The 25,354-nt window shown below is 39.1% G+C and overlaps 1 protein-coding gene across 1 annotated transcript in view; it reads left to right on the forward strand.

Moving 5' to 3' along the window:
* etnk1 (ethanolamine kinase 1) overlaps window positions 1-25,354 on the forward strand; it is a 55,430-nt gene that overhangs the window by 12,216 nt on the left and 17,860 nt on the right. The window contains exons 4-7 of the mRNA XM_043713402.2: window positions 3,169-3,311; window positions 11,629-11,712; window positions 11,802-11,962; window positions 15,019-15,092. Of these exons, the coding sequence (XP_043569337.1) occupies window positions 3,169-3,311; window positions 11,629-11,712; window positions 11,802-11,962; window positions 15,019-15,092 (462 nt within the window). The remainder of the gene's footprint in view (window positions 1-3,168; window positions 3,312-11,628; window positions 11,713-11,801; window positions 11,963-15,018; window positions 15,093-25,354) is intronic.

The raw sequence follows: 25,354 nt of genomic DNA on the forward strand, positions 1-25,354 counted from the left end.
TATAAGCATCCTCAAATTTTGACCATACACCATGAACACAGGCAACTAAAATTTAAACCAGCAAAGAGGTATTGCTTAATATTTCAGTAACAGACCTGGGTCTTGTTGACCCATTGTGTCATAATCATCAACATTTTCCACGTGAATTTCCTGTCTACTGTCAGATACCAGTAGGTTATTGTTAAGCCACAATGACAAAGTTCATCACAAGTTCTGACTAGACTTAGGCAAATAAAAGACTGTTGGGTTTAAAACCTGTAATAGGAATGCATGTCCCACTTTTAAAGTCTCAACTTCCTAATTTATTTCTAAATGCTAGTCTAGTGTCTTTAGTCTCCACACCTACTTCAAGGTCTTGACCTTCACATCGGGGCTTTTCTCTTCTTAACACCTGGTCTAAGGCAGGGTGATAGAGACAGGCACAGTAATTATCCTCTATTATTTTTAATGCTCCGGAGCCTCAAATCTCGTGTCTGTAGTCTCCACACCCCTTCAGGGTCCTGACCTTCGGTGGGGGATCTCCCCTCTAAACAACCGGTTTGCGGCAGAGTAGTTGTGACAGACACAGTAATTATATATTTTTTGCACTATGCTCCGGAGCCTCAAACCTCACCACGAGAGGATTGCAACCTTGTTTTCCCAGGGGGACTTTAACCTCCTTTCTCTATAGGGGGGAGTCTAACTTCTGAATTCCAGGGGATTTTTAACCTCCCTTCCCAGTAATGTACAATTCTGAAAGTCAACTTGTTGTCATGCAAGTGCGTAGTTACCTCAGAGATTCTGTCATCACAGTGTGTTAGGGGATGAGGGATCGACTGAGTGGTAAGTTAAGGAGAGAAATCAAGGTAAATCTTACATCATGGGCCCATCCATCTCGCACAACTGGCAATCAGACAATCACTTATCCAGTCCACCTGGAAGCTCCGTGCATGTAGGAATCCCACTGCCATCAAATGAAATGTTCTTTTTTTTCCCCTGTGATTATTCCAGACTAGATACAACTGCACTACGCCAACTTCTATGAACAACCAAAATCTTATTAAGCAAATACAGTACAAGCTTTGGAGGATCACTTAACCCTCTTCACAGTGCTTGCAGAGCATGTCAAGCAAGGCTGTCTGAACAAAGCTATCAGCTCTGCTTTATACAAAATCTTTACATCACAGTCAGTAATGCCTACAAGACAACTTCCAGCCATTCTCCACAGTCACATGTCCCTTAAGATACAATGCAGTGACCACATCATTTCCAGAAACAATATAATGTGAGTCATCCCTGAATGGTCAAATCTGTTGTGAATCATTTTTTCAAAAAAACTACAGGGAGTAGTCAAAATTCCAACTGCAATGTTCTTATTGATTTTGAATGATGATACAAATGTAAATTATGTCTGAATAATAGAAGATGGCCATGTAAATAGCTTTGAATGGCAAGGGATAGGAATGTAAGTTCACTTACATTCTCTCTGTAGAACAGAGACATCCCACTTGCCCCCAAGGCATTCAATTTCTTGCAGGTCAGGAAAGCAAATTAACTCTTTAATATTGCAAACATCCTAAGTAAATCTAGCCCCATTTGCTAGCATTCGGCCCGTATCCCTCTAAACTCTTCCTGTTCATGTACCCATCCAGGTGCCTTTTAAATGTGTAATTATATTAGCCGCCTCCTCTTACTGTGGCAACTCATTCCATACTCGCAACAACCTGTACGTGAAAATGTTGCTCCTTCTGTCACTTTTAAATCTTTCCCCTCTCATCTTAAACCTATGCCCTCTAGTTTTGGACTTTTTCGCCCACCTCCCCATCCCAGGGAGAAGACTCTATTTTCCCTATCCATGCCCCTCATGATTTTAAAAATCTCTAAGATCAACCCTCAGCCTCCAATGCTTCAGGGGAAATAGCCCCAGCCTATTCAGCCTCTTCCCCATAGCTCAGTCCTTCCAATCCTGGCAACATCCTTGTAAATCTTTTCTGAACAGTTTCCAGTTTCACAATATCCTTCCTATAGCACGGAGACCGGAATTGAAAAGAGTATTCCAGAAGTGGCCTAACCAATGTCTTTTACAGCCACAGCATGACCTCCCAACTCCGATACTCAATTCACTGACCAATTAAGGCAAGCGTACCAAACACCTTCCTCACACTCCTGTCTACCTACGACTCTGCTTTCAAGGAACTATGAACCTGCACTCCAAAGTGCAGCAATATTCCCCAGGACCGTCCCATTAAGTGTATCAGTTCTGCCCTGATTTGTCTTTCCAAAACGCAGCACCTCTCATAAATTGGGGTGATTAGCACAAATTCATTTAAAGAGAACATAAGAGCAGACGTAGGTCATTCAGCCCCTTCAGCCTATTGCACCAGTCTAGATCATAGCTAATCATTCACTGCAAATTCATATTCCCATCCTATCTCCTTGATGTGATAGGGAGCAAGATAAATATGAGAATAGAACAGCATTATATCCTGATAGTGGGAGGAAGTTCATGGAGTATTAAAGGCATGCACCTGTTGAGCCATATGCTTGCTTCTCTTTGGTTATGTGTTAAAAATGTAATTATCAGCATGGGATGAGCAGACTAAGATTCTTAAAATTGTGAAGGTCTTCACTTGTGATCAATGTGAAGAACTATTCTGTTTGTGGGTGAATCTGGAACGAGGGCATCTAAATAAAATAGAAAAAAGCCAGTCATTAAGAAATTTCTGAAAGGTTTCATGCAGTGTTTGAGAATGCAGGACTAGCTGCCAGCCACGTATTGATGGCGACAGAATTTAAAGTAGTTGAGGAAAACTCTGATACAGGATTGAGGTTCCAAGTTAGAAAGATGCATGGGCAGAGTGAGAAGATACAAATGGAATGAAGGAAATATGCAGTCTAAACGCCAGCTTAGAATAGATAGGCAGAATGATTTATTTCTGTGCTTTAGATTCTGTGTACATTGTTAGAAGAAAATACTGTATTGCTTACATGGTACATATTTTTATCATTGGGATGAATGGAATATGTTGCAACAGCATGATCTAGGATATTACAATGTCTCAGTTAAATGTGAAATGTACGCTATAAACTGCTTTTGTTTCAAGTCTCCAACATCCGCAGTTCTTTGTTTTTTGTTCAAAAAGTGAGAATGTTCCTGACAATCTTCTAAATTGATGCCAATTCTTGCAGGTTCATGACAGAAATCCCTTGTCTTCACGAGCTTGAACAGGAATTGGTGTGGATGAAGGAACACCTGCCTAGTCTTGGCTCCCCAGTAGTGCTCTGCCACAATGATTTATTGTGCAAAAATATTATCTATAATGAAATAAAAGGTAAAGTTCCAACAAGTAATACAGGTGGTTTCAATTTGTTCGTAAATCAATTACGTCTTCTGAAAAATGAGTATGTTAGATTTATTAATTTAACCCAATAACAATGAAATTACTCCATTTTGAGTTAGATTTTGCTATTATCTTGGCAATTCAGTGAGCTTTTGGAGTCTATGATTAGATATGTATTTTATACCTAATTTGGTTGCATTAATTGCATTCCCAAACATGTAGCCTGGAGTGATTGTGGAGGGAAGGCAGTCTAAATGGAGAATTATTTTGAAAAATTTTTTAAATATGTAAATACGCAGGACTCCTACTTCTATACAGGCAGAGTTAGGCTGTTTTTAAAAAATACTTCTATAATTATTTTAAGCCAAAGCACTAGGCAGTGAAGAGATCTGAGGTTTTGGCCGGCTTATTTTAAATACACTCATGGGTCATGGATATTGCTGACTGGTCAGCATTTATTGTCCATTCTGAGCTGCCCTTGAAATGGTGGTAGTGAGCTGCCTTGAACTGCTGCAGTTCGTGTGCTGTATGTACACCCACAAAGCCAGTAGGGAGAGAATTCTAGGATTTTGAACCCAACAGTGAAGCCTTGTGGCTGGTGGACAGGATTTAGGAAGTCAGGAAACAAGTTAATCACTGCAGTATTCCTAGCCTCTGACTTGCTCATGTAACTACTGTGTTTATTTGACTAGTTTGGTCAGTGTAACCCCTAGGGTATTGATCATGGACAAATCCTCGGGTCCAGGGTCCCCTGGTCCCCAGGACGAGGGAGGTGCCAAAGAACTGGAAGACAGTTAATGTGATTTCACTTTACAAGAAGGGTGGCAAAGGTAGACCAGAGGAGATACAGCAGGGTTGTTGGCAGGGATGAGCATTTTAGACAGGAAGGGGCTGTATTGGCCTGGGTTGTTTTCTTTAGAGCAGAAAAGGCTAAGGGGGGGGACATGACGTGAGATGTATAAGATTGAGGTACATGGATAAGGTAGATAGGAAGTAGCTGTTTCACTTAGTTTAAGGGTAATAACAAAAAGGTATAGTTTTAAGGCAAACGGTGGGAAGTCCAAAGGAAATTTGACAAACTTCTTTCACTCAGACGGTGATGTGAATCTGGAATGCAGTGACTGGGAAGGGTATGGTAGATGACGCAGGAAACCTGAAACCTTTTAAACGTGCATGGATTGCCACTTGAAATGCCATAACATTCAAGGCTATGGGCCAAATGCTGGAAAATAAAATTAGTGCATATAGGTCAGTGCAGATGTGATTGGCCAAACAGCCTTGTCTCTGATTTCTGGTTACTGTGTTTCCTGTTTTCCTAACTCTTTTTGGAAGGAAAAGAACTGAAGGAATGGCATTCTGCACTTAGATGAGGAACGAGAGCATGGCGAGAGTGAGGGTAGGGCCAATCAGGGATAGTGGAGGGATCTTGCACCTGGAGTCAGAGGAGATAAGAGAGGTCTTTAATGAATATTTTGCTTCAATATTCACCACTGAGAGGGACCTTGATGTTTCTAAGGACAGCATGAAACAGACTGATATGCTCGAGCAGGTTGATGTTAAAAAGGCGGATGTGCTGAAAATGTTGAAAAACCTAAGGATAGATAAATCCCCTGGGCCAGACGGGATATACTCTAGGTTACTGCAGGAAACGAGGGAAGAGGTTACTGCACCTTTGGCAATGATTTTTGCATCCTCACTGTCCACTGGATTAGTGTCAGATGATTGTTGGGTGGCAAATGTTGTTCCCTTGTTCGAGGAAGGGATTAAGGATAATCCTGGGAATTTCAGACAAGTCAGTCTTGCGTCGGTGATGGGCAAAGTATTGAAAAGGATTCTGAGTGACAGGATTTATGATTACTTGGAAAACCATAGTTTGATTAGAGGTAGTCAGCGTGCTTTGAGAAGGGCAGGTCATGCCTCACAAACCTGATGGAATTCTTTGAGGATGTGACAAAATACATTGCAGGTAAAGCAGTGGATGTGTTGTACATGGATTTTAGCAAGGTATTTGATAAGGTTCCTCACAGGCTCGTTCAGAAAGTAAGGAGGCATGGGATACAGGGAAATTTGGCTCGATACAGAATTGGCTGTCCCATAGAAGATAGAGGGTGGTGGTAGATGGAAAGTATTCAGCTTGGTGACCAATGGTGTTCCCCATGGATCGGTTCTAGGACCTCTGCTCTGTGATTTTTAGCAAGGACTTGGAGGAGGAAGTGGAAGGGTGAGTTAGTAAGTTTGTGTCATCAGCAAAGGTTGGTCAAGTTGTGGAGGGCTGTTGTAGGTTGCAACGATACATTGACAGAATGCAGAATTAGGCTGATAAGTGGCAGATGGAGTTCAACCTGGAAAGGTGTGAAGTGATTCACTTTGGAAGGTTGAATTTGAATGCAGAATACAAGGTCAAAGGCAGGATTCTTGTCAGTTTGGAGAAAGAGGGATCTCGGAGTCCTTGTCCATAAATCCCTCAAAGTCGCCATCTAAATTGATAGAGTTGTTAAGAAGGCGTATAGTGTGTTGGCTTTCATTAGCAGGAGGATTGAGTTTAAGAATCATGAGGTTGTGCTGCAGCTCTATAAAGCCCCGGTTAGACCACAGTTGGATTTTGTGTTCAGTTCTGGTTGTCTCATTATAGGAAAGATGTAGAAACTTTAGAGAGGGTGCAGAGGACATTTTACCAGGATGCTACTTGGACTGGGGGACATGTCTTATGAAAAAGGTTTGAGAGAACTAGGGCTTTTCTCATGGGAGCGAAGAAGGATGGGAGGTGACTTGATAGAGGTGTGCAAGATGATGAGAGACATAGATAGAGTGGGTGGCCAGAGACTTTTTCCTAGGGCAGAAATGGCTATCACAAGGGGGCATAATTTTAAGGTGATTGGAGGATAGTTTAGCGGGGATGTCAGAGGTAGGTCTTTCACGAAGAGCGTGGTGGGTGCGTGGAATGCACTGCCAGCAGTGGTGGTAGAGTCAGATACATTAGGGCCATTTGAGCGACTTTTGGATAGGCAATTGTACAATGAAGGGTATGTAGGTTAGTCTGATCTTAGAGAAGGATAAAAGGTCAGCACAACATCAAGGGCCGAACAGCCTGTACTGTGCTGTACTGTTCAGTTTTCTATGAAAGCTAAAGAATAAAGCCAAATAAGTAATACGGTTAGTTCTAGTGTAGTGAGAAATCTTGTTCAGGTTGTGTGCTTTACGTTATTTTTCAGTTGAAAGCATGGTTGTATCTTTACAATATTTTGTGTTTTTGATAAATTGTTTTGATTTTGTTGTGTGGAAGAAGGAGCATAGGATAATTGTAATATTTGCCTGTTGGTGTTTGCAGGGATGAAGTAGCAATGTCTTTTTGAAGAACCTTCCCCTTGCAGGAAGGTATTATCCTGAGTTGATGATCATGGATATAAGAACGATTCACTATTTTAGTCATAAGCCACTGGATTTGACTGCTGAGGACTTAGTTTGTTGTTCTCGCCTCTGAAAATATTCAAAATGCTAGACTTTTGGGAGAATACTTTGAGATCCAACTGTTGAGTGTGTGCCATCTATTGGTCAATATAGTACATTATTTGAAAGTGTAGCTTACCTTTCACTTGAAGGGAAATCATCACTCACTGAATAAAAATAATAGCGCACTGTTACATTAGTGATAAATGGAGATTGAATTTTACTTAGGCTGTTACTGATTTCAAATGGTCTTTTATGGGAGTTGCCAAGTAGCGATTCAGTATATTCCAATAAGGGGAGAGGAAACCGAGCATTGTCCTCTTCATTGAGAATGCGCAAACACGAAGTAATGGCCTGCCAATATCCAAAGGGGAAGAAAATTGAAAACTCGATACTTCTGCTAGCATTTCCAATAATAGTGATAAACTGACGATAAATTCTGTTAATATGTTTAAAGTGTGGTAGAGGAGGCAGGCCAGGTATATTTCTGTTTTATGCTGATAACTAGTTTTTATAAATTATTTCTGGGCTTTTGCTCACTAAGTTTGTAATTGCCTTGCTAAAAAATATTAAATGCCTGTTTTGTTTGGTGAGTGATTGGTTTGTATGGATTATATGTGTTAACTTCCTGAATGACAAGGTGGTTGTCTACCCTATTTTCTGAATGATTTAGTTTCTCATGAGGTTTACTCTTGCCAAATAATTATATTTGTCATTTGCACTAATGTAAATTTTTCAAAATCTGTTTTGCATATTTTTTCCCTAAACTCAGATCCCGAAATAAGTCATTTGTGATCACCCATTCCCATCTGAATGGAGAAGCACTTGGCATACTCCACTAGCTGACAACTGAAATATGAGAGATTTTAGACACATGATCCAGCTAATGGCACCTTATTAATTTTGGCAGGCTTCAAATGTTCCTAGACGATGTCCAATCTTTGGATTGGCAGTAAACTTTTGTTGGCAACCCTTCCTGTTTTGAGAAATAGATCAGTCCAGTTGGCCTGAGTGAACTTATTAAAAATATGCTGAAGCTCTGTGGTTTGTCAATTCTTCTTGTCTATCACCTTTCTTTGCCCAACTTCATTAATTACTTATGTTGCACAAAATTGACCTTCAGATACCAATCTCTTGAGACCCCCATGTTCTTGCTAATTCTAGAAACTTGTAGTGATATATTCTAGCCCTCTCCCTCGACATCTAATTGAGGGTCAATATCTCCATTACATTTCATCTATCTGTAAACTACAAATAAAGAGTTGTGAATAGAAGCTGAAAATTCGGAGAAGCCTACCCTTTTTAGTTTCAAACTTGGTTCTTTTTTTGCTTTTTGATATTTTGTCAATTAATCATCATGTTCATTGTCAGAGAGCCAGATTTACATAGACAACATTATTTCCAATGTACTTATCCATAGTTCTTTGTACAAATATCCTAACTTATTTAAAATATGTCTCCAGATTTGACTTTGTGCTAAATTTGGGAACCTAAAGCCACTCCAAAAAAGGCTAGTGCAGTAAATAGATGAATTGTAATACTTATACATTTTTATGTGTAGTTCCTCTACTGTCAAATTTCAGTGATCAAAACCTAGATACATGCATATCATGTTGAAATGATAACTGCAGATGCTGTAAATTTGTATATTTAAAAAAGTGCTGGAGAAATTCAGGTCTGGCAACATTTGAAGAAGAGTTATTGGACTGAAAACGTTAACTGTTTTCTCTCCACAGATGCTGCTAGGCCTGAGTTTCTACAGCAATTTGTTCTTGTATAATGTAATGTTAAGATGATGGTAATGTGCCTGATTTTAATTGTTCCATTGTTGCATTTTAATACTTTTTTTTGTTTGGGAATTAGTTCTGTTTATTGACTTTTCATTAATGCAAATTGCAAATTATTATTCACAAAAGATTTAGCTGTTCCAGTCAGATTTTAACCTTGGATTTGCTGAACTTGTCTCATTTGTTGCATGTGTGCTGCCAACAGTTGGTGGCTTACATCGTACTGTTATAGTGCATTGGTCGGGGATTAATTGTACACTTGTTCGTACATACCTGGCCATGGGAGGTAATAGTTAATCAGTGTTGTACAGTCCAAGTTTTATATCCATATTTCAGACATCTCTTTGGTGCTTACCTGAAGATGTCTTTGTTGAGTGAAGGTTAGAATATTTTTCTGAAACATTTTATTTTTCCCTATGGTTTATGAATTTGAGCAGTTTGTTTTTTTTAACATTAGAAATTTTGTATTCGGTATGTAAACTACTTATTAGTTTTAACATTCAGTTGTCACAATTATAAATCTATAAAGTTTGCAAATAAGTATTTATTTCTGTAGGTCAGCTCACCGAATTAAATGCCAGGACCAGGTAATGTGTTCAAACTTTTTTCTCTTTTTTTAATGTAAATTATATCCAATAAACAGCTTTGCTGACATCTCCTCATGCCAACTTAGGTATTATAATATGTAGTTTTTTTTTCTTCTAGTAAAGGGGATTTATTTTTCAAAAGATGGATATATAAATGCTCAATCATTAAAATTGAAATATTTGTTGACACCTGTCAGTTTTTTCAAACATCTAATTTTGAATTTAGGATACAACCTATCTGCAAATGCTCATAAGTTTAACATTTAATAGATATGTTTATGGATAATTAGTTAGTCTTATCATACTTGTGAAAGGGAGGACCATAAGAGGCAGGAATGTAACTTGGATCATGTTTGTTTTTAGCATTTTTAGAAAGTCTCAGTATGATGATTGAGCTTCTCGGACTGTTTGTGTAATTCGTTACAGCAAATTTAGAATAAGCATCAGTAAAATGCAGTTATGCAATAAAAATAGCTCTGAGAAAGGTGCGTGGTCATGAGCCCTTGCAACAGGTTTGTAGCACTTCCACAACTTTTTAAGAAGTTTGGGTACTTTTGTTTTTCAGTCTTTCGACTTTAATGAAACCAAGCTAAAGCCGAAACCTTTATGCATTGGGTAATATTTATTTAATTTATAGGTCTTTTGACATATTAACAAGCAACTTTAAAGTTGGAGGCATCACAAAACAAGAACCTGTGAAACACAGGTACAGTAATAATGTTCAACACACAGGGATGTTTGTGAATTTTTAAATGTTGAAATAGTCAACTTATAGCACTTAGTCTTTGATACAAAATGTTGCTATGGCTTCCTTTTTGAATAGTATAAAATATCAGAATGCTTTAATAAACAGTAATATTATTTTAAGTGTATTAAAACATTATTCTTGAAAGTAGAATCTGCATGCACTTTCTATTTGTTTAATGTATTGGGGATTAGTTTCTCAGCAAGAATCAACTGATTTAGTCTATGGGACCAGTAGATTAGTGTTTTGTTATTTCTTTCTAAAAACATTAAACTCATCCTGGATTTAATGAAGAGAACTTCGTCTGTAATTGCATTCATAATAGATCTGGGTGTATAGAATGAAATTGAAGCCATGAGAATCAGAAATGCGTTATACCCATATAAATTTGGGGGAAAAAAAAGTCTTCTAATGATTCATCAATGCCACCTCGGTGAACATAACAAAAATGTATTTTCATTCCATGTATTTTAGTTATTTTGTTGATCACATAGTATGTTGAACAATTTCAAAGCATGCCTGATTTCATTTTCTTCCCTGTTGTCTTTCACCCCTACCATATTAACCACTCGATTGATAAATACCCAGAACTATGACAATGGCAGTATTCAGCTGGTGCAGCACTGAATGTCTAACTGGTTTCCCTCTTATCACTTTTCTTAGATTGGCAAGCATTTTGCTTTTATTTTACATGGGTTTAGGATGGCGCAGAGCACAAATCATTTCTGATCTTAAAAAGATTGTATATTTTGTGTCAATGTATTACAGCATTAATTGGTAAAAATAACTACATAAGTGTAATTAATTTTGTGCCATCAAGTTTCTCCCTGATTGGTGACTGATTTCCTTCAGTCAGACAGTAGCACAGAAGCTTCCACAGAAGTATAGTTAGAGTGGAAGCTTTGGGAAGAAGTAATGAGTGCTCGGAGGAAAGAATTTTACATTGAGGGAACTTCATGCTTGGGGGGCTAAGACCTCAGAGGTGATTTAAGAACTGCAGAGGCAATGAGTGGACATTGCAGGAGTGAGTTAAAGCACAGCCTAAGGATGAAAGGAAACAATTTCATCACTATGAACTTAAATCATGTTGAGGCTCTGTCCCTGCTTTCTCTGCTCTTACTGCAGTTGGTTTCCAGTCTTGTCAATAGAACATAACTTATCATGATTATATGGTTACTGTTCACTAATAGCAAAGATTCATTGAAGATGATCATGGAATTATTATTAACCAGAAACTGATTCAGAACCCCTCAATGTGGATATTAAAATAACTTTAAAGTCGTCTTCATGAAGTTACGTGAATTTAATTTGTTCATTAGCATTTAAAGGGCAATCAAAACAAGGGCTTTAATGATGAGATGGCCACTTACAAATCCAATAGGAAATCTAGCGGAAACCTTCTTAGCCAGAGAGGTTAGAATGTGAGATTTGACATGGAATGGTTGAGGTGAAGAGCAATGATTCATTGAAGGAGAAGCTAAGAGAATATGGGGGAGAAATGAGTAGAAAATACAGTTGGATGAAATAGAGTTTGTATGGAACATTATAACTGGCATTGACCAAGTAAATCAAACTGCCTGTTTCTCAGTTTGGAGCTCTATGGAAACACTCATTGTGTTGCACAGTTCCCATTGAAACTAAAGGAAAGACAATTGATTATTTTATAAGAGATACCTAGGAATTGGCCTGTTCATCAAATTTTCATCTACGTGTTGATTTGATTGTTTTTCTACTCTGAATAGGTCACGTGCGATTCATTGATTATGAATATGCAGGCTATAACTACCAGGCATTTGACATTGGGAACCATTTCAATGAATTTGCAGGTAATAAATCCAGAAATGTGAAGTTTTTTTTATATAGAATCCATGGATTCAAAGTTGTATAACACATTTTACTCTTTTTTTAACCTTAGGTGTAAATGAAGTTGATTACAGTTTGTATCCAGCCAAAAATATCCAATTGCAGTGGCTGAAATGCTATCTTGAGGCTTTAAAAGAGTATAAAGGAATTAGTACAGAAGTAACTGATGAGGAAATTGAAGTACTTTATTTACAAGTTAATGTATTTGCACTGGTAAGTTTATTGTTCAAGTATAGCCAGTAACATCCAAGTGCTGTTAATGGTGATAATGTGATCAACTTTAATTATTTAACATACTGCCTGAATACTTTACTGTTGTGTGAAACATGTAGTTAAACCTCAAATTTGTATAAACCAAAGCTAGCTACCAGATTTCATACATCTATTGTATTTCCATTTGCTGGTTTTCTATTTTTAAAAAAGGATAAGTAACAAGAATGTTCATTTCAAATTTAATAGAATTTCTCATAACTTAATCACATCAGGGGTTCCTAAAATCTCAGAGCACGTTGCTGTAACTATTCAAAAGTTTATTTCCAGGTGACCAAAAGTATGGTGAAAACATATGTCATGAGGGAGGGCAGATGGAATGGTGAGGATAGTTAAGGAGAGGGTTTCAGAGCACTGAACCTCTGTTGCTGAGGTACATATAGCAAGGGGAAGGCAGTACATAGAAGACCAATGTCAAGGAACATGTAGAACGACTATAAGATGAAACCGATGTAAGAATGAGATAATTGAGGGTATGAAACAAAAGGATGACCATTTTAAATTCTCAAATATTGCAAGAATGAGATCCAAAAGAGGTCAGAAAGGGAACAAACAGAATACTGAAGAAACTCTAAATCTGGCAGCATCTGTAGTGAGAGAAAGTTCATGTTTTAAGCCTGATATGACATTTCAGCCATACCAGGGGATGTTTCTCTTTCTCAGTTGCTGTCAGACATACTGAGTTTCTCCAGCATTCTGTGTTTGTTTGAGATTTCCAGCATCTGCAGTATTTTACTTTTAGGTAGAGAAGGCGATTCCAGGGAAGTGGAGATGTGTGTTATAGAGTCATACAGCATGGAAACAGACCCTTTGGTCTAACTGATCCACGCTGACCAGACATCCCAATCTGACCTAGTCCCACTTGCCAGCTTTTGGCCCATATCCCTCTAAACGTCTCTTCTTTATATACATATCCAAATGCTTTTTAAATGTTGAAATTGTGCTGGCCTCCTGCACTTGCTCTAGCAGCTCCACATTCATGCACCACCCCTTGCGTGAAAACCTGCCCCTCTTGTCCTTTTAAAATCTTTCCCCTCTTACCTTAAAGCTATGACCTCTAGTTTTTGGACTTCCACACCCTAGGATGGAAAACTTGGCTCTTCACCTACCCATGCTCCTCATGATTTTATTGACCTTTATAAAGCCAGTCCCCAAGGCTGCAGGAGAAAAATGCCCCAGTCTATTCAGTGCTCCCTATAAAACCCTCCAGTCCCTGCAGCATCCTTGTAAACTTTTTGTGTACTTTCGCAAGTTTAACAACATCCTTCCTATTGAAAGGTGACCAGGATTCTACGACTCCACTTTCACGGAACTATGCCCCTAGGTCTCTTTGTTCGGGCAGCTCTCTCCAGGCCCCACTGTTAACTGAATAAGCTTGCCCTGGTTTGGCATTGGCAAAATGCAACATTTCACATTTATCAAAATTTAACTCCATCTGCCACTCTTTGGCCCATTGGTCCATTTGATCAAGGTCCCATTTAACTCTGAGATCATCTTCTTTGCTGTGCACTATACTACTTATTTTGGTGTTATCTGCAAATTTCTCAACCGTAACTCTTGTATTCATATCCAAATCATTGATATCAATAACAAAAAACAGTGGATCAAGTTAAAAATTACACATCAAGTCATAGTCCAACAGGTTTATTTGGAAGCACTAGCTTTTGGAGCGCTGCTCCTTCAGGTGGTTGTAGAGTATAAGATCATAAGATTCTGAATTTATAGCAAAAGATTACAGTGTCATGTTATAGCTGTCAGGTCATGACTCCCAGTTTGGGAAGCCCTGCCTTTAAATGGTGATAAGTCCTGAGATTTCCTGCTAGAGTAGCACAATGGTTTGCACTGCTGCTTGGCCGCGCCGGGGACCTGGGTTCAATTTCACCCTTGAGTGTCTGTCTGTTGGGAGTTTGCATGTTCTTCTGGTGTCTGCGTGGGCTTTCACTGGTGCCCTGGTTTCCTTCTACAATCCAAGATGTACAGGTTAGGTGGTTTGGCTGTGGTAAATTGCCAAATAGTTTTTCGGGATGTGCAGGCTATGTCAGTTAACCATGGTAAATGAGGGGCTGCTGGAATTGGGTGGAGTCCTGGGTCTGGGTGGATGCTGTTCAGAGGGTCTGCCTGGGCTTGATGGGCCGAATGGCCTCTTTCCGCACTTTAGGATTTCTATGATTGAGTTTTTTTTCATGTTGAGAATGCCTTCCATAATTTTTTTTTGTTGTTGCTGATATTCTCTACCTTTATGAAAGCATCTTGCGTGAGATTCCTTTTCAGGGATGCCACAAACCTTTTATTAAATTTCACCTGAGTTACCACTATTAATTTGCCTTAACTTTAAGCACTCCCAAGCTATTCCGCCTCAGTTCATTGCATTGCATCAGCAACATTGTAAACGTTCAACTACTAATACCAATACTATTGATACTACAATTATCATTGAACAAAAACTTGAACACCATTTTAAAAATTTTAGGCTACATGAATACCAGAGAGATCAGAGACTGGAAATTCTGAGGTGAGTAACTTAGTGATTCCCCAACGACTGTCTGCCATCTGGCACAGATCAGGGTTATGTTTGGAATACTGGCCTGAATATGTGCAGCTCCAGTGACACTGAACAACCCCAGTGCTTGATGTCATCCAGGACAAAATATTGCAGTTGGTTGGTAATATTCCCACCATATTAACCATTCACTCCTCCCACCTATGGACATAGTGGTAGCAATGTTTACCAACTGCAAGATGCACTACATTAACCAACCAAGGTTCTTTTGACAGCAGTTTCAAAACCTATGACCTCTATCAGCTGCAAGGGCATGGGCACTAGAGACACTAGCACCTGCCAGCTCCCCTTCCAGACCTTTGGAATTCTATTGCTATTCCTTCACAGTTGGTGATACAAACATCTTGCGACTACACTGGTTCAAGAAAGCTGCTCATTATCACCTTTCTTATTCTAAGCCAACGAAACCAATTTTTAATTCTGTCTCCTATTTCTTCAGGCTTCCCATTTCTTCTGGGGTCTTTGGGCACTAATCCAGGCGAGGTATTCAACAATCGACTTTGATTTTTTGGGGTAAGGTTGAATGATTTTAATTTTTGCTTTTTTGTTGCTAGAGGATACCCAAAATGAACCAACTGTTTTGACAGCTGTAATGTTCTTTGTTCTCAATCCAGATTAGTTTAATGTACCAATCAAATCAGTAAAATCCAGTGTCTTAATGAATGTACAGATGGTTTCAAAAGAAAATAGCTGAAAGATCAAAAATGTCTTGTTGAGTGCTTTACATTGTTTCACATTGGTTTTGTGTGGGGTTATGGAAAGTCAAATTGATAATTTTCTGCAGTGACCCTATCTCCTCACATTTGTCCATAATAAAATTTGAATTTTTAAATATCATTGTGATTTTGTTGAAATAGTCAATTAATTTTGTGTCCTTCTGTTTTTTCCTTGCCACACACTAACTTTTTATTTTGTTCATTGATGGAATGAGGGTGTCGCTGGTCAGGGCAGCATTTATTGCTCATCCCTAATTGCCCAGATGGCAGTTAAGAGTCAATCATATTGCTGTGGGTTTGGAGTCACATGTAGGCCAGACTAGGGAAGGATAGTGGTTTCCTCGCCTAAAGGACATTAGTGAACCAGATGGGTTTTTCCTGACAATGGATTCATGGTCATCATTAATTCCTTATCCTTAATTGAATACAATTGCCACCGTCTGCTGTAGTGGGATTCAAATCCAGGTCCCCAGAACATTACCTGGGTCTCTGGATGAACAGTCCAGTGATAATACCCTCAGGCCATCATCTTCCCTCATTTATAGATTTATAGATCTCTCATCCATTCATGATCTGAAACAGCCTTTTAAGATTCAAGATTTGGCAGTATTAGGATTTTCTCAGATTCCAGTCATGAAACAACATGCAGTCATGCTTTGTTTACGGTTGCATTGGGAAATAGAAATGCCAATACATTCTCTTGCATTTAGTTTTGACCTTCAACTGACCAGTAAATACTGGCAGAATTGTAAAATTCTATATCGTTAACTGGCTAATAATTATCCAGTCCCTTGTTGGAGTTTAAACCTTCAACATGTTTAAATGTTTTTACGTTTTGTTTTACTTGATACAAAGCTCTCTTTCATTCCAGTAAAAATGTGACAGGTTTTTGGAGGCCATCCCTCTGCATTACAACCACGTACTCGTTGATAGGGTGTGAATGCTGTTGGTTGGACAAGCTTTGGTTGCCCATCTTTAATTAATCCTTGAGAAGGTGGTGGTGAGCTGCAGCTCCCCGTATTGGTTGTTGCCGGCTCTATATGTCCTTGTTGCCTTTGATTTGCCTAGTGAACACCATAAATTCCCTGCAAATTAAAATCTACAACTGTCCACAGACTGACAAAAAAGAGGGTGACAACATTAAAAAATACTGACACCTTATGGGAATCTTAACTTTTGGCAGCACAAAATATATTGTAGCTTTTAACGTGTGCTGATAAATTTGCTTATTGAAATCTGAGCAGGTCCAGGGACTGAATGGCCTATTCCTGCAACTAATTTGTTTGTTTGAGACATTAATAATGAGGAGCAGGAGTAGACAATTTAGCCTCAAGCCTACTGCATCATTTGGTATGATCTTGGCTGGTCTCATTTCAGGCCTCAACTCCACTTTCCTGCTTGCTCCCTATAATCCTTTGACCCATTACTAATTTAAAAATCTAGGTTAAAAACAATGACTGCAGGTTCTGGATTAGTGGTGCTGGAAGAGCACAGCAGTTCAGGCAGCATCCGAGGAGCAGTAAAATCGACGTTTCGGGCAAAAGCCCTTCATCAGGAATGTCTGTCTCCTCCTTAGCTTTATTCAATGTTCCAGAGTTCACCACGCTCTGGGGTACTGAATTCCAGATTCACAGTTTGTTAGCCCTTACCTTAAAACTATGCCCTATCTTACATACTTCAGTTAGATCTCCTCTCATTCTTCTAAACTCTTTTAAGCTGCTCAATGTCTCTTAAGACAAATCCCTCATCTCTGGAATCAATTAGGTGAACCTCCACTGAACTGCTTCGAATGCAACGATCGAGGGGAGCAATATTGTATGCAGTACTCCAGGCGGGTGTCTCATGCCTTTTACAGTTGCAGCAGTACTTAGCTATTTTTGTACTGTCTTCCTTTTGCAATAAATGCCAAAATGCCATTTGCCTTCCTTCAGTACCTGCATATTACTTATGTGATTTCATGCATGAGGCACTAAAGCATTCTGAAGTGTTCCTCCATTTAGATAAGTTGTTTTTCTATTCCTCCAACCAAAATGGATAACCTCACTCTTCTTCACATTAAACTTCATCTGCCACATTTTCAACCATTCATCTCACCTATCCATAACAATTTGTATTTTTAATTTCTTCATTGCAGCTTTCCCACTGACTTTAGTATCATATGCAAAATTGTCTATAGTACTTTCTATTCCCCACATCCAAGTCATTAATATAGATTGTAAATAGTTGGGGCCCGAGGACTGAATCCTGAAACATGCCATCGGTTATATCTTCCCAACCAGAAAAAGACCCATGTATCCCGACTCTTAGCAAACCAACAGAAAGCAAAGCAAATCCTCTGTCCAAGTTAATAAATTGCCCCAATTCCATGTTATCTTACCTTTTGTGCAGGATCTTGTCGAATACCTTCTGCACATCCAGATATATAGAATTCACATTATCAATATTGCTTGTTATATCTTCAAAGAGCTCTAGCAAATCAGTCAACATGATTTACCCTTCATAAAGCCATGCTGACTTTGATGCATTGTATTTTGAGTTTCCAAATGTCCTCTATTACTTCTTTAAAATGGATTCTAATAATTTAGCAATGCCACTTGTTTGTAGTTAAATTTTTGTGACAACTGTTTACATTCCTTTACTCTGTTCTTGCCTTGAATTAAATTTCCCTCTTTCACAATATCTAGAGTAATATTCTCTCATTATAGGATAATATTACATATTTTTGCAAAAGGAACTGCAAGTGGGACATCTATTATTCTCATCTTTTTGAAATTGCCTGAATGGGATTTGTATGGTCGAATTTCTTTAACTTGGTTTCTGATTTTATTTAATAGTTTGAATGTTTGCTTTACCTTGCAGCCACAAGATGGCATTGTAAATTGCATGCAGTCTGTGAGCAGGATATATTCAATACCTATGTTACTTCTGAGTGACATGAAAAATTACATTTTATCAACCAAATAATCATTACTGTTTCCTCCTCACTTCATTGAACTACATTCACATTCAAGCTAGTTTTTAAACAAAGGTTAACTACCAGTGTAAGATAAGATTGGTTTGTGAATAGTGGTGTTGTGGTGTTTCAAGATGAAAGATAATTTCTACTCTGCTGAGCTTCTCCATGATCAGAGAGGAATCATGAAAGCACATAAATATATCAGTTGTAGCCAAACTTATTATAGAACATAGAAGAATACAGCGCAGTACAGGCCCTTCGGCCCTCGATGTTGCGCCGATCCAAGCCCACCTAACCTACATTAGCCCACTATCCTCCATATGCCTATCCAATGCCCGCTAAAAGCCCATAATGAGGGAGAGTCCACCACTGCTACTGGCAGGGCATTCCATGAACTCACGACTCGCTGAGTAAAGAACCTACCCCTAACATCTGTCCTATACCTACCCCCCCCTTAATTTAAAGCTATGCCCCCTTGTAATAGCTGACTCCATACGTGGAAAAAGATTCTCACTGTCGACTCTATCTAAACCCCTAATCATCTTGTACACCTCTATCAAGTCACCCCTAAACCTTCTTTTCTCCAATGAAAACAACTCCAAGTGCCTCAGCCTTTCCTCATACGATCTTTCTACCATACCAGGCAACATCCTGGTAAACCTCCTCTGCACTCGTTCCAGTGCCTCCACATCCTTCCGATAGTATGGCGACCAAAACTGCACACAATACTCCAGATGCGGCCGCACCAGAGTCTTATACAACTGCAACATGACCTCAGTACTGCGGAACTCAATTCCTCTACCAATAAAAGCCAGTACGCCATATGCCTTCTTTACCGCACTATTTACCTGGGTGGCAACTTTCAAAGATCTGTGTACATGGACACCAAGATCCCTCTGCTCATCCACACTACCAAGTATCCGTCCATTAGCCCAGTACCCCATCTTTTTATTACTCTTACTCTTCTCATTCACTCATCTAGTTTGATTTTCTTCTACACAAACATCTTTAGTGCAGTCACCATTTAAAGAATTTGTTTTGTAAGCAGCATTTAAAAGTTCTGATTTTCCTCCTTGTTCAGATGGCTAGAATGTGATGCAAAATGACACTGAAGTTGTGGGTTCAATGCTTGTACTAGATGTGGTAGTTCATGGAGGCTTACGTCCTTGGCTCGATGTGGAGTGACGCCCCCTATATGTTCCCATCACCATAACACCTGTTCTGGCGCATGGACTATAGACAATTAAAACTACAGAAAATATCTAGTCTTTTTTTAAAATCAGAAGTCCAAGCAATTAAATCCACTTGCTGTTCATTAATATCAGCAACTTGATGTACATGAATTAATAGAAATATACATTTAGCCTTGTGTGAGACCTTTGAGGCCTGTTGAATAATAAGTTGGCAGCACATGAAAACAAAAGGCTTCTTTCAGCACCCCAGAGACTACTGCTGTTCCTCACAATTTTTGTTGCATTGTGGCTGACTTTGTCTCTGCTTATTCTATGTAAGGTTACATGGAACTAATTAGAAATGTAACATGCCAAAGACTGTTATTTAGATGTCCAGGATTTAATTTTGTGAAATCTTTTTACTGACCCTAGATTAATCATATTTAATATGGACATAGAAATGTATATTTTAACCTATTACTGAGAGAAAAATCAGGCCTACCAAAAAAAACTTGCAAAAACAGATGTATAGTTCTCTTTGCATCTTTCTTAGGAGGTGGAAGTTAGAACAAGGAGCTATTGCTGACTTGTTCATTTTGGTTTGGTAATTTGTGCTGGTCTGATAGGCGATCGTTTTGGGTTCAGAGACTTGAGGCCCAAAAGCTGGTTAGGAGTAGGCCATATTTAGTCAGGGTTTCTAATAGAATTTCCCTGGAAACTAATTATGAGGGCTATTAAATGTTACGAGCAGCATTGGAGGGAGAAAGGAAACCTCCTTGGCTCGGAAATATTTTTGGGGTGGGGGCAGGTTTAAACTTAAAATGTTTCAATTTTCACTCTTTTCCCCCATACTTAACCCTGAATCAAAAAAATCTTGTACACTGCAGGTTCTGTTTAAATTTGCAGCTTTTGTTCCTTTTTTAAGGAACGTATATGATGGGAGAACAAGCAATGGATGTGTCTTGGTGTAAATTTTATACAACACACAGGTTTTTAATATAGTTGGAAACCAGTGAAGAGGTGTGAACAATGTTTAACACTGCACTATCTTAATTACACAGAAAATTCAGCTTAAAGTTTTCTTTGGTGTTTAATGCTACAGGAATGAGTTAAGATATCACTGCGAGGAGTGACAAATTCCCAAAATTATGCATTGAAAAGTGCAGTTGCAGAAGGCAACCAAGTTAGTTGAGCATATTGACATGTATAGGAAGTGTGTGAAGTACAGAGAATGCTGCAGGGGAGCACTAATTTTATGCATATGCTAATAAGGTGTGACAAGGACAAATTTATATTCTTTTTTGAATAATGCCTGTTCTGTTCTGTTCCCATAATAGAACTAAATTTTATTAAAATACTTAATGATTTGGAATGATTTGCTAATAAGAGCTAGATGTATGAAACAATTATTTCTAGTTCACAAATCAGCAGTAAACATGACTGACGGTCATTTAAGTTTCCCACAGCTGATAATGGCGATTAATAACACAAGCCCATTTTGCTTTTAAAGTCTGTCTGCATACATGCATGTATTTGGATACATTTGTTTAGAAAGTGAACTCTGTTTTATGATCTATTAGTTGCCTATAATTGAGCTATAAAAGCAGTTTGTAACATGAAATGTATGCAGTTCTTTGTCTTCCTTGTAAATTGGCACAAGAGTTGATTAAAATCTAAGTGAAGGGTAAAGATATATCTTCTGATACTTTGGCATTTTATTTAAAATGTTATATACTTGATTATCCTGTTCACTTTTTTACTTCCATCTATATCCATTACATTAAAATTGTTCCTGCTAGTAAGAATGTTTTCTCCAGGGAAGATTATAGTGATATCGAGCTTGCTGCCATGAATTACTTTAAAGCATGTGTGAATGTCAGGGAAAAATCTACTGTAATGTCGATGTTTCAGCCCTAATCACAATCAGCAAATATTTGAATCGATTGCAGCCTTGTTCAAATTACATAGGTAAATCCACCCCTAGAGTCCCTAAGTTGCCCCAGAAAATCCATGACTAACCACTTGGAAAATGTCAGCAATAAACATGGGAGAAAAACAATCTGTAATCAGAGCAGTGACCACCTGGGAAAATAAATGCTTGTATTGAGGTAGGGAGCAGAGGTCCAGTAACAGACGATCAAAGGCCAGGAACAAGTTTTTTTTGCCAATTGCAGCAAGGCCAGTGGGCAGGGATCACTTTGAAAAGGTAGTCAAAAGCCTGCTGGATGCACATGGGGGCAGGGGTTGGCAAGGGAACCAGAAAGATATACAGAGAGGCAGCATGTGTGACTAAGGATGTAGGGAAGGAGAGAGAGAGATTGAGTGTATGGAGAGGAAATTGCAGGCAACAGAGTAGCTCGGGTGGAGGATATGAGGCTGCAAAGGAGAGAGATGAATTTCAAACCTATCCACAACTAATTAGGAGCTTGGAAATCTTAATCGCTGAAGTGGTGATTTGTTTGCAAATGAATGAGATATTTCTAGCTTGAGGCTGCATATTCAGACTTCAGAAGTAACAAAGAGTGGTTGTTATTGTAATGACCATTGTCAGTTGTTGAGTTTGAATCTGAGTTGCAGGCGAAGGGGATCATAGAATTTCTACAGTGCAGAAAAAGGTTATTTTGCCCATCAAGTCTGCATCGACCCTCCGAGAGCATCCTATCCTATTCACATAGTAACTGCTCGTTAAAATATTCTGGTTTTGTGGGCATATTTTACCTGGAACTTCAATCTTTCAGAAAGTATTTTAGAGTGGGTTTTTCTATGTGCAAAGGTGAATCAACTATCTTTTGGAAAACTTTCAACTTAGTTTATTGTCCAGTTCCAATGTAATACTAATTATCAAGGAAAGGACTCCATTCCTTGTGTTGTGGCTTTTAAATTTAGTGAGGATTACAGCAACATTATTGTGAGACCATCTTCTTTCTGTATTTGATCATTAGCTAACCATATTCTATTGCCCCATTTTCTAGATAAAGCTTTGTAATCCTATGTAAGTTGAATATCATAAGGGATAAACTAAGGTTTCCCAAGTGGAGTTATGAGCTCAGAGGTTGCAATGACTGGCCTGAAGCTCTGGCCAAGTTATAGCAGCTCTGTAGCTGTTCTGTTGCTCTAATAGTCCTTACGGTGGGGTTGCAACAATATTCAAGCCTCAAAATGGGGTCACTGAAGGAAATGTTTTTGGAAGCCTGGGATAAACCATATGGAATTGGGCCATTTAGCCTAACTAGTCCATGAGGTCATAGACTTGTTCGTTGAGCTGATGTGTTCTTATGCAGCCATTTTGTCACTGGCTATGTGACATCATCACTGTGCCTCTAGTGAAGCGTTGTTGGTCTGTCCCAGCTGATAATTATGTATCTCTTTTTTTTGTTATTTTCGGTTCTGTACTTGAGTGGTTTGTACATAGAGTCCAATTCAGGAATTCTCTAACGTGTCTCTGTTTTGCCTATGTTAGGATGGTTACATTGTCCCAGTTGAATGTGTCCTTCATTGTCTGTGTGGGTGGAAATGAGAAAATACTGGTTATGTCTGGTGTTGGCGAGCTGATGTTTGTGTACTCGATGGTCAGTTTTCTTACTGTTTGTCCTATGTGGTGTTTTTCACAGTCCTTGCAGGAGATCTTGCAGATTACGTTTATTTTGTTGGTTGAGAGTGTTGGGTCTTTAACTTTTGTGAGGAGCTGGTGAAAGGTTTTTACTGATTTGTGGGCCTCTGAGTCCTATGGGTCTGAGTAGTCAGGTAGTCATTTCTGATACATCCTTGATGTATGGTATGGTCACTATTGTGTCTGGTCATGTAGTGTTTTCTGCTTCAGATTTGTTGCATAAGTACCAGAGGGTAGTACTCAGGGGGTACCTGTTTCTTTTAAATCCCTTGAATAAGTATTCCGGTTCTGCCCTCTGGAGTTCTAGGTTGCTGCAGTACTGCTTCTGTTTAGAACGGACAGCCCTCCCCACCATCCAACCCAAACTCTGAATCCGGTATGTAGATAATATCTTTGACATCATCCTCTAAGCCGGGCACTCCAACCAGAACACAATCAACAAACATATCAACTTGGACTCCATATACAAACCACCTCAGATACAGAACCAGAAATAACAAAAAAGAGAGGCATATAATTACCAGGTGGGGCAGACCACTAACGCTTCACGGCAGGGGCACAGACGATGCCACCAAGTGAGATGATGAAATGTCTGCAGAAAAACACATCAGCTCAACAAATGAGTTCTGGATGTAGGTTTGCTCGCTGATCTGGAAGGTTCATTTCCAGATGTTTCGTCATCCTACTAGGTAACATCTTCAGTGGGCCTCAGGCCAAGCACTGCTGATGAGTCCTGTTTTCTATTTATATGTTTAGGTATCTTTGGGTTGGTGATGTCATTTCCTGTGGTCAAGTCACTTCCTGTTCTTTTTCTCAGGGGGTGGTAGATGGGGTCTGATTCGATATGTTTGTTGAGTGTGTTCCGGTTGGAATGCCATGCTTCTAGGAATTCTCATGCGTATCTTTGTTGGGCTTGTCCTAGGATGGATGTGTTGTCCCAGGCGAAGTGGTGTCCTCCCTCACCCGTATGTAAGGATATTAGTGAGAGAGGGTCATGTCTTTTTGTGGCTCGTTGGTGTTCATGTATCCTGGTGACTAGTTTTCTGCCTGTTTGTCTAATGTAGTGTTTGTTACAGACCTTGCACGGTATTTTGTAAATGACATTAGTTTTGCTTGTTTGTATAGGGTCTTCCAAGTTCATTAGCTGCTGTTTTAGTGGGTTGGTGGGTTTGTGGGCTACCATGATGCTAAGGGGTCTGAGCAGTCTGGCAGTCATTTTCGAGATGATTTTCACGTAGGGGAGAGTGGCTAGGGTTTCTGGATGTGTTTTGTCTGCTTGTTTGGGTTTGTTGCTGAGAAATCGGTGGACTGTGTTTATTGGGTACCCATTCTTTTTGAATACAGTGTATAGGTGATTTTCTTCTGCTCTGTGTAGTTCCTCTGTGCTACAGTGTGTGTTCGCTCGCTGAAATAATGTTCTGATGCAGCTCCGTTTGTAGATGTTGGGATGATTGCTTCTGTAGTTCAATATTTGTTCCGTATGTGTTGTTTTCCTATAGACGCTAGTTTGAAGTTTCCCATTGGCTGTTCGCTCTACTGTGACATCTAGGAATGGCAGTTTGTTGTTTTCCTCCTCTTTAATGAGTGATATACCAGTAATGGTATTATCGATGGTCTTGAAGGTTTCCTCTAATTTGTTTCGTTTAGTGCTGACAAAGGTGTCATCCATGTAGCGGACCCAAAGTTTGGGTTGGATGGTTGGCAGAGCTGTTTGTTCAAGTCTCTGCATTATCACTCTGCTAAGAACTCTGATATCTGAGATCCCAGATTGGTTCTATTGGTTTGTCTTTAGGTTTTGTGGTTGAAGGTGAAGTGTGTGGTAAGGCATAGGTCCACGAGCTTGATGATACTTTCCTTGTTGATTAAATTAGTGGTGTTTGCTGTGTGTCTCTTTTGGTTCTTCTAATAGTGTAGTCAGTGTTTCCTTGGCCAGGTTAATGTTGATTGATGTAAATGACTGCTAGACTACTCCGACCCCTTGGCATCATGGTAGCCCACAAACCCACCAACACATTAAAACAGCAGCTAATGAACTTGAAAGACCCTAAACAAACAACAAGCAAAACTAATGTTATTTACAAAATACCGTGCAAGGACTGTAACAAATACTACATTGGACAAACAGGCAGAAAACTAGCCACCAGGATACATGAACACCAACTAGCAATTTTAAAAAAAAGACCCTCTCTCACTAATATCCTTACATATAGATGAGGAAGGACACACACGAGAATTCCTAGAAGCATGGCATTCCAACCTGAACTCTCTCAACAAACACATCAAGTTAGACCCCATCTACCACCCTCTGAGAAAAATAGCAG

Source organism: Chiloscyllium plagiosum, unplaced genomic scaffold, assembly GCF_037043375.1.
Source record: "Chiloscyllium plagiosum isolate Xiang-an unplaced genomic scaffold, Cpla_swu_hap1 HiC_scaffold_23, whole genome shotgun sequence".
Taxonomy (NCBI): domain Eukaryota; kingdom Metazoa; phylum Chordata; class Chondrichthyes; order Orectolobiformes; family Hemiscylliidae; genus Chiloscyllium; species Chiloscyllium plagiosum.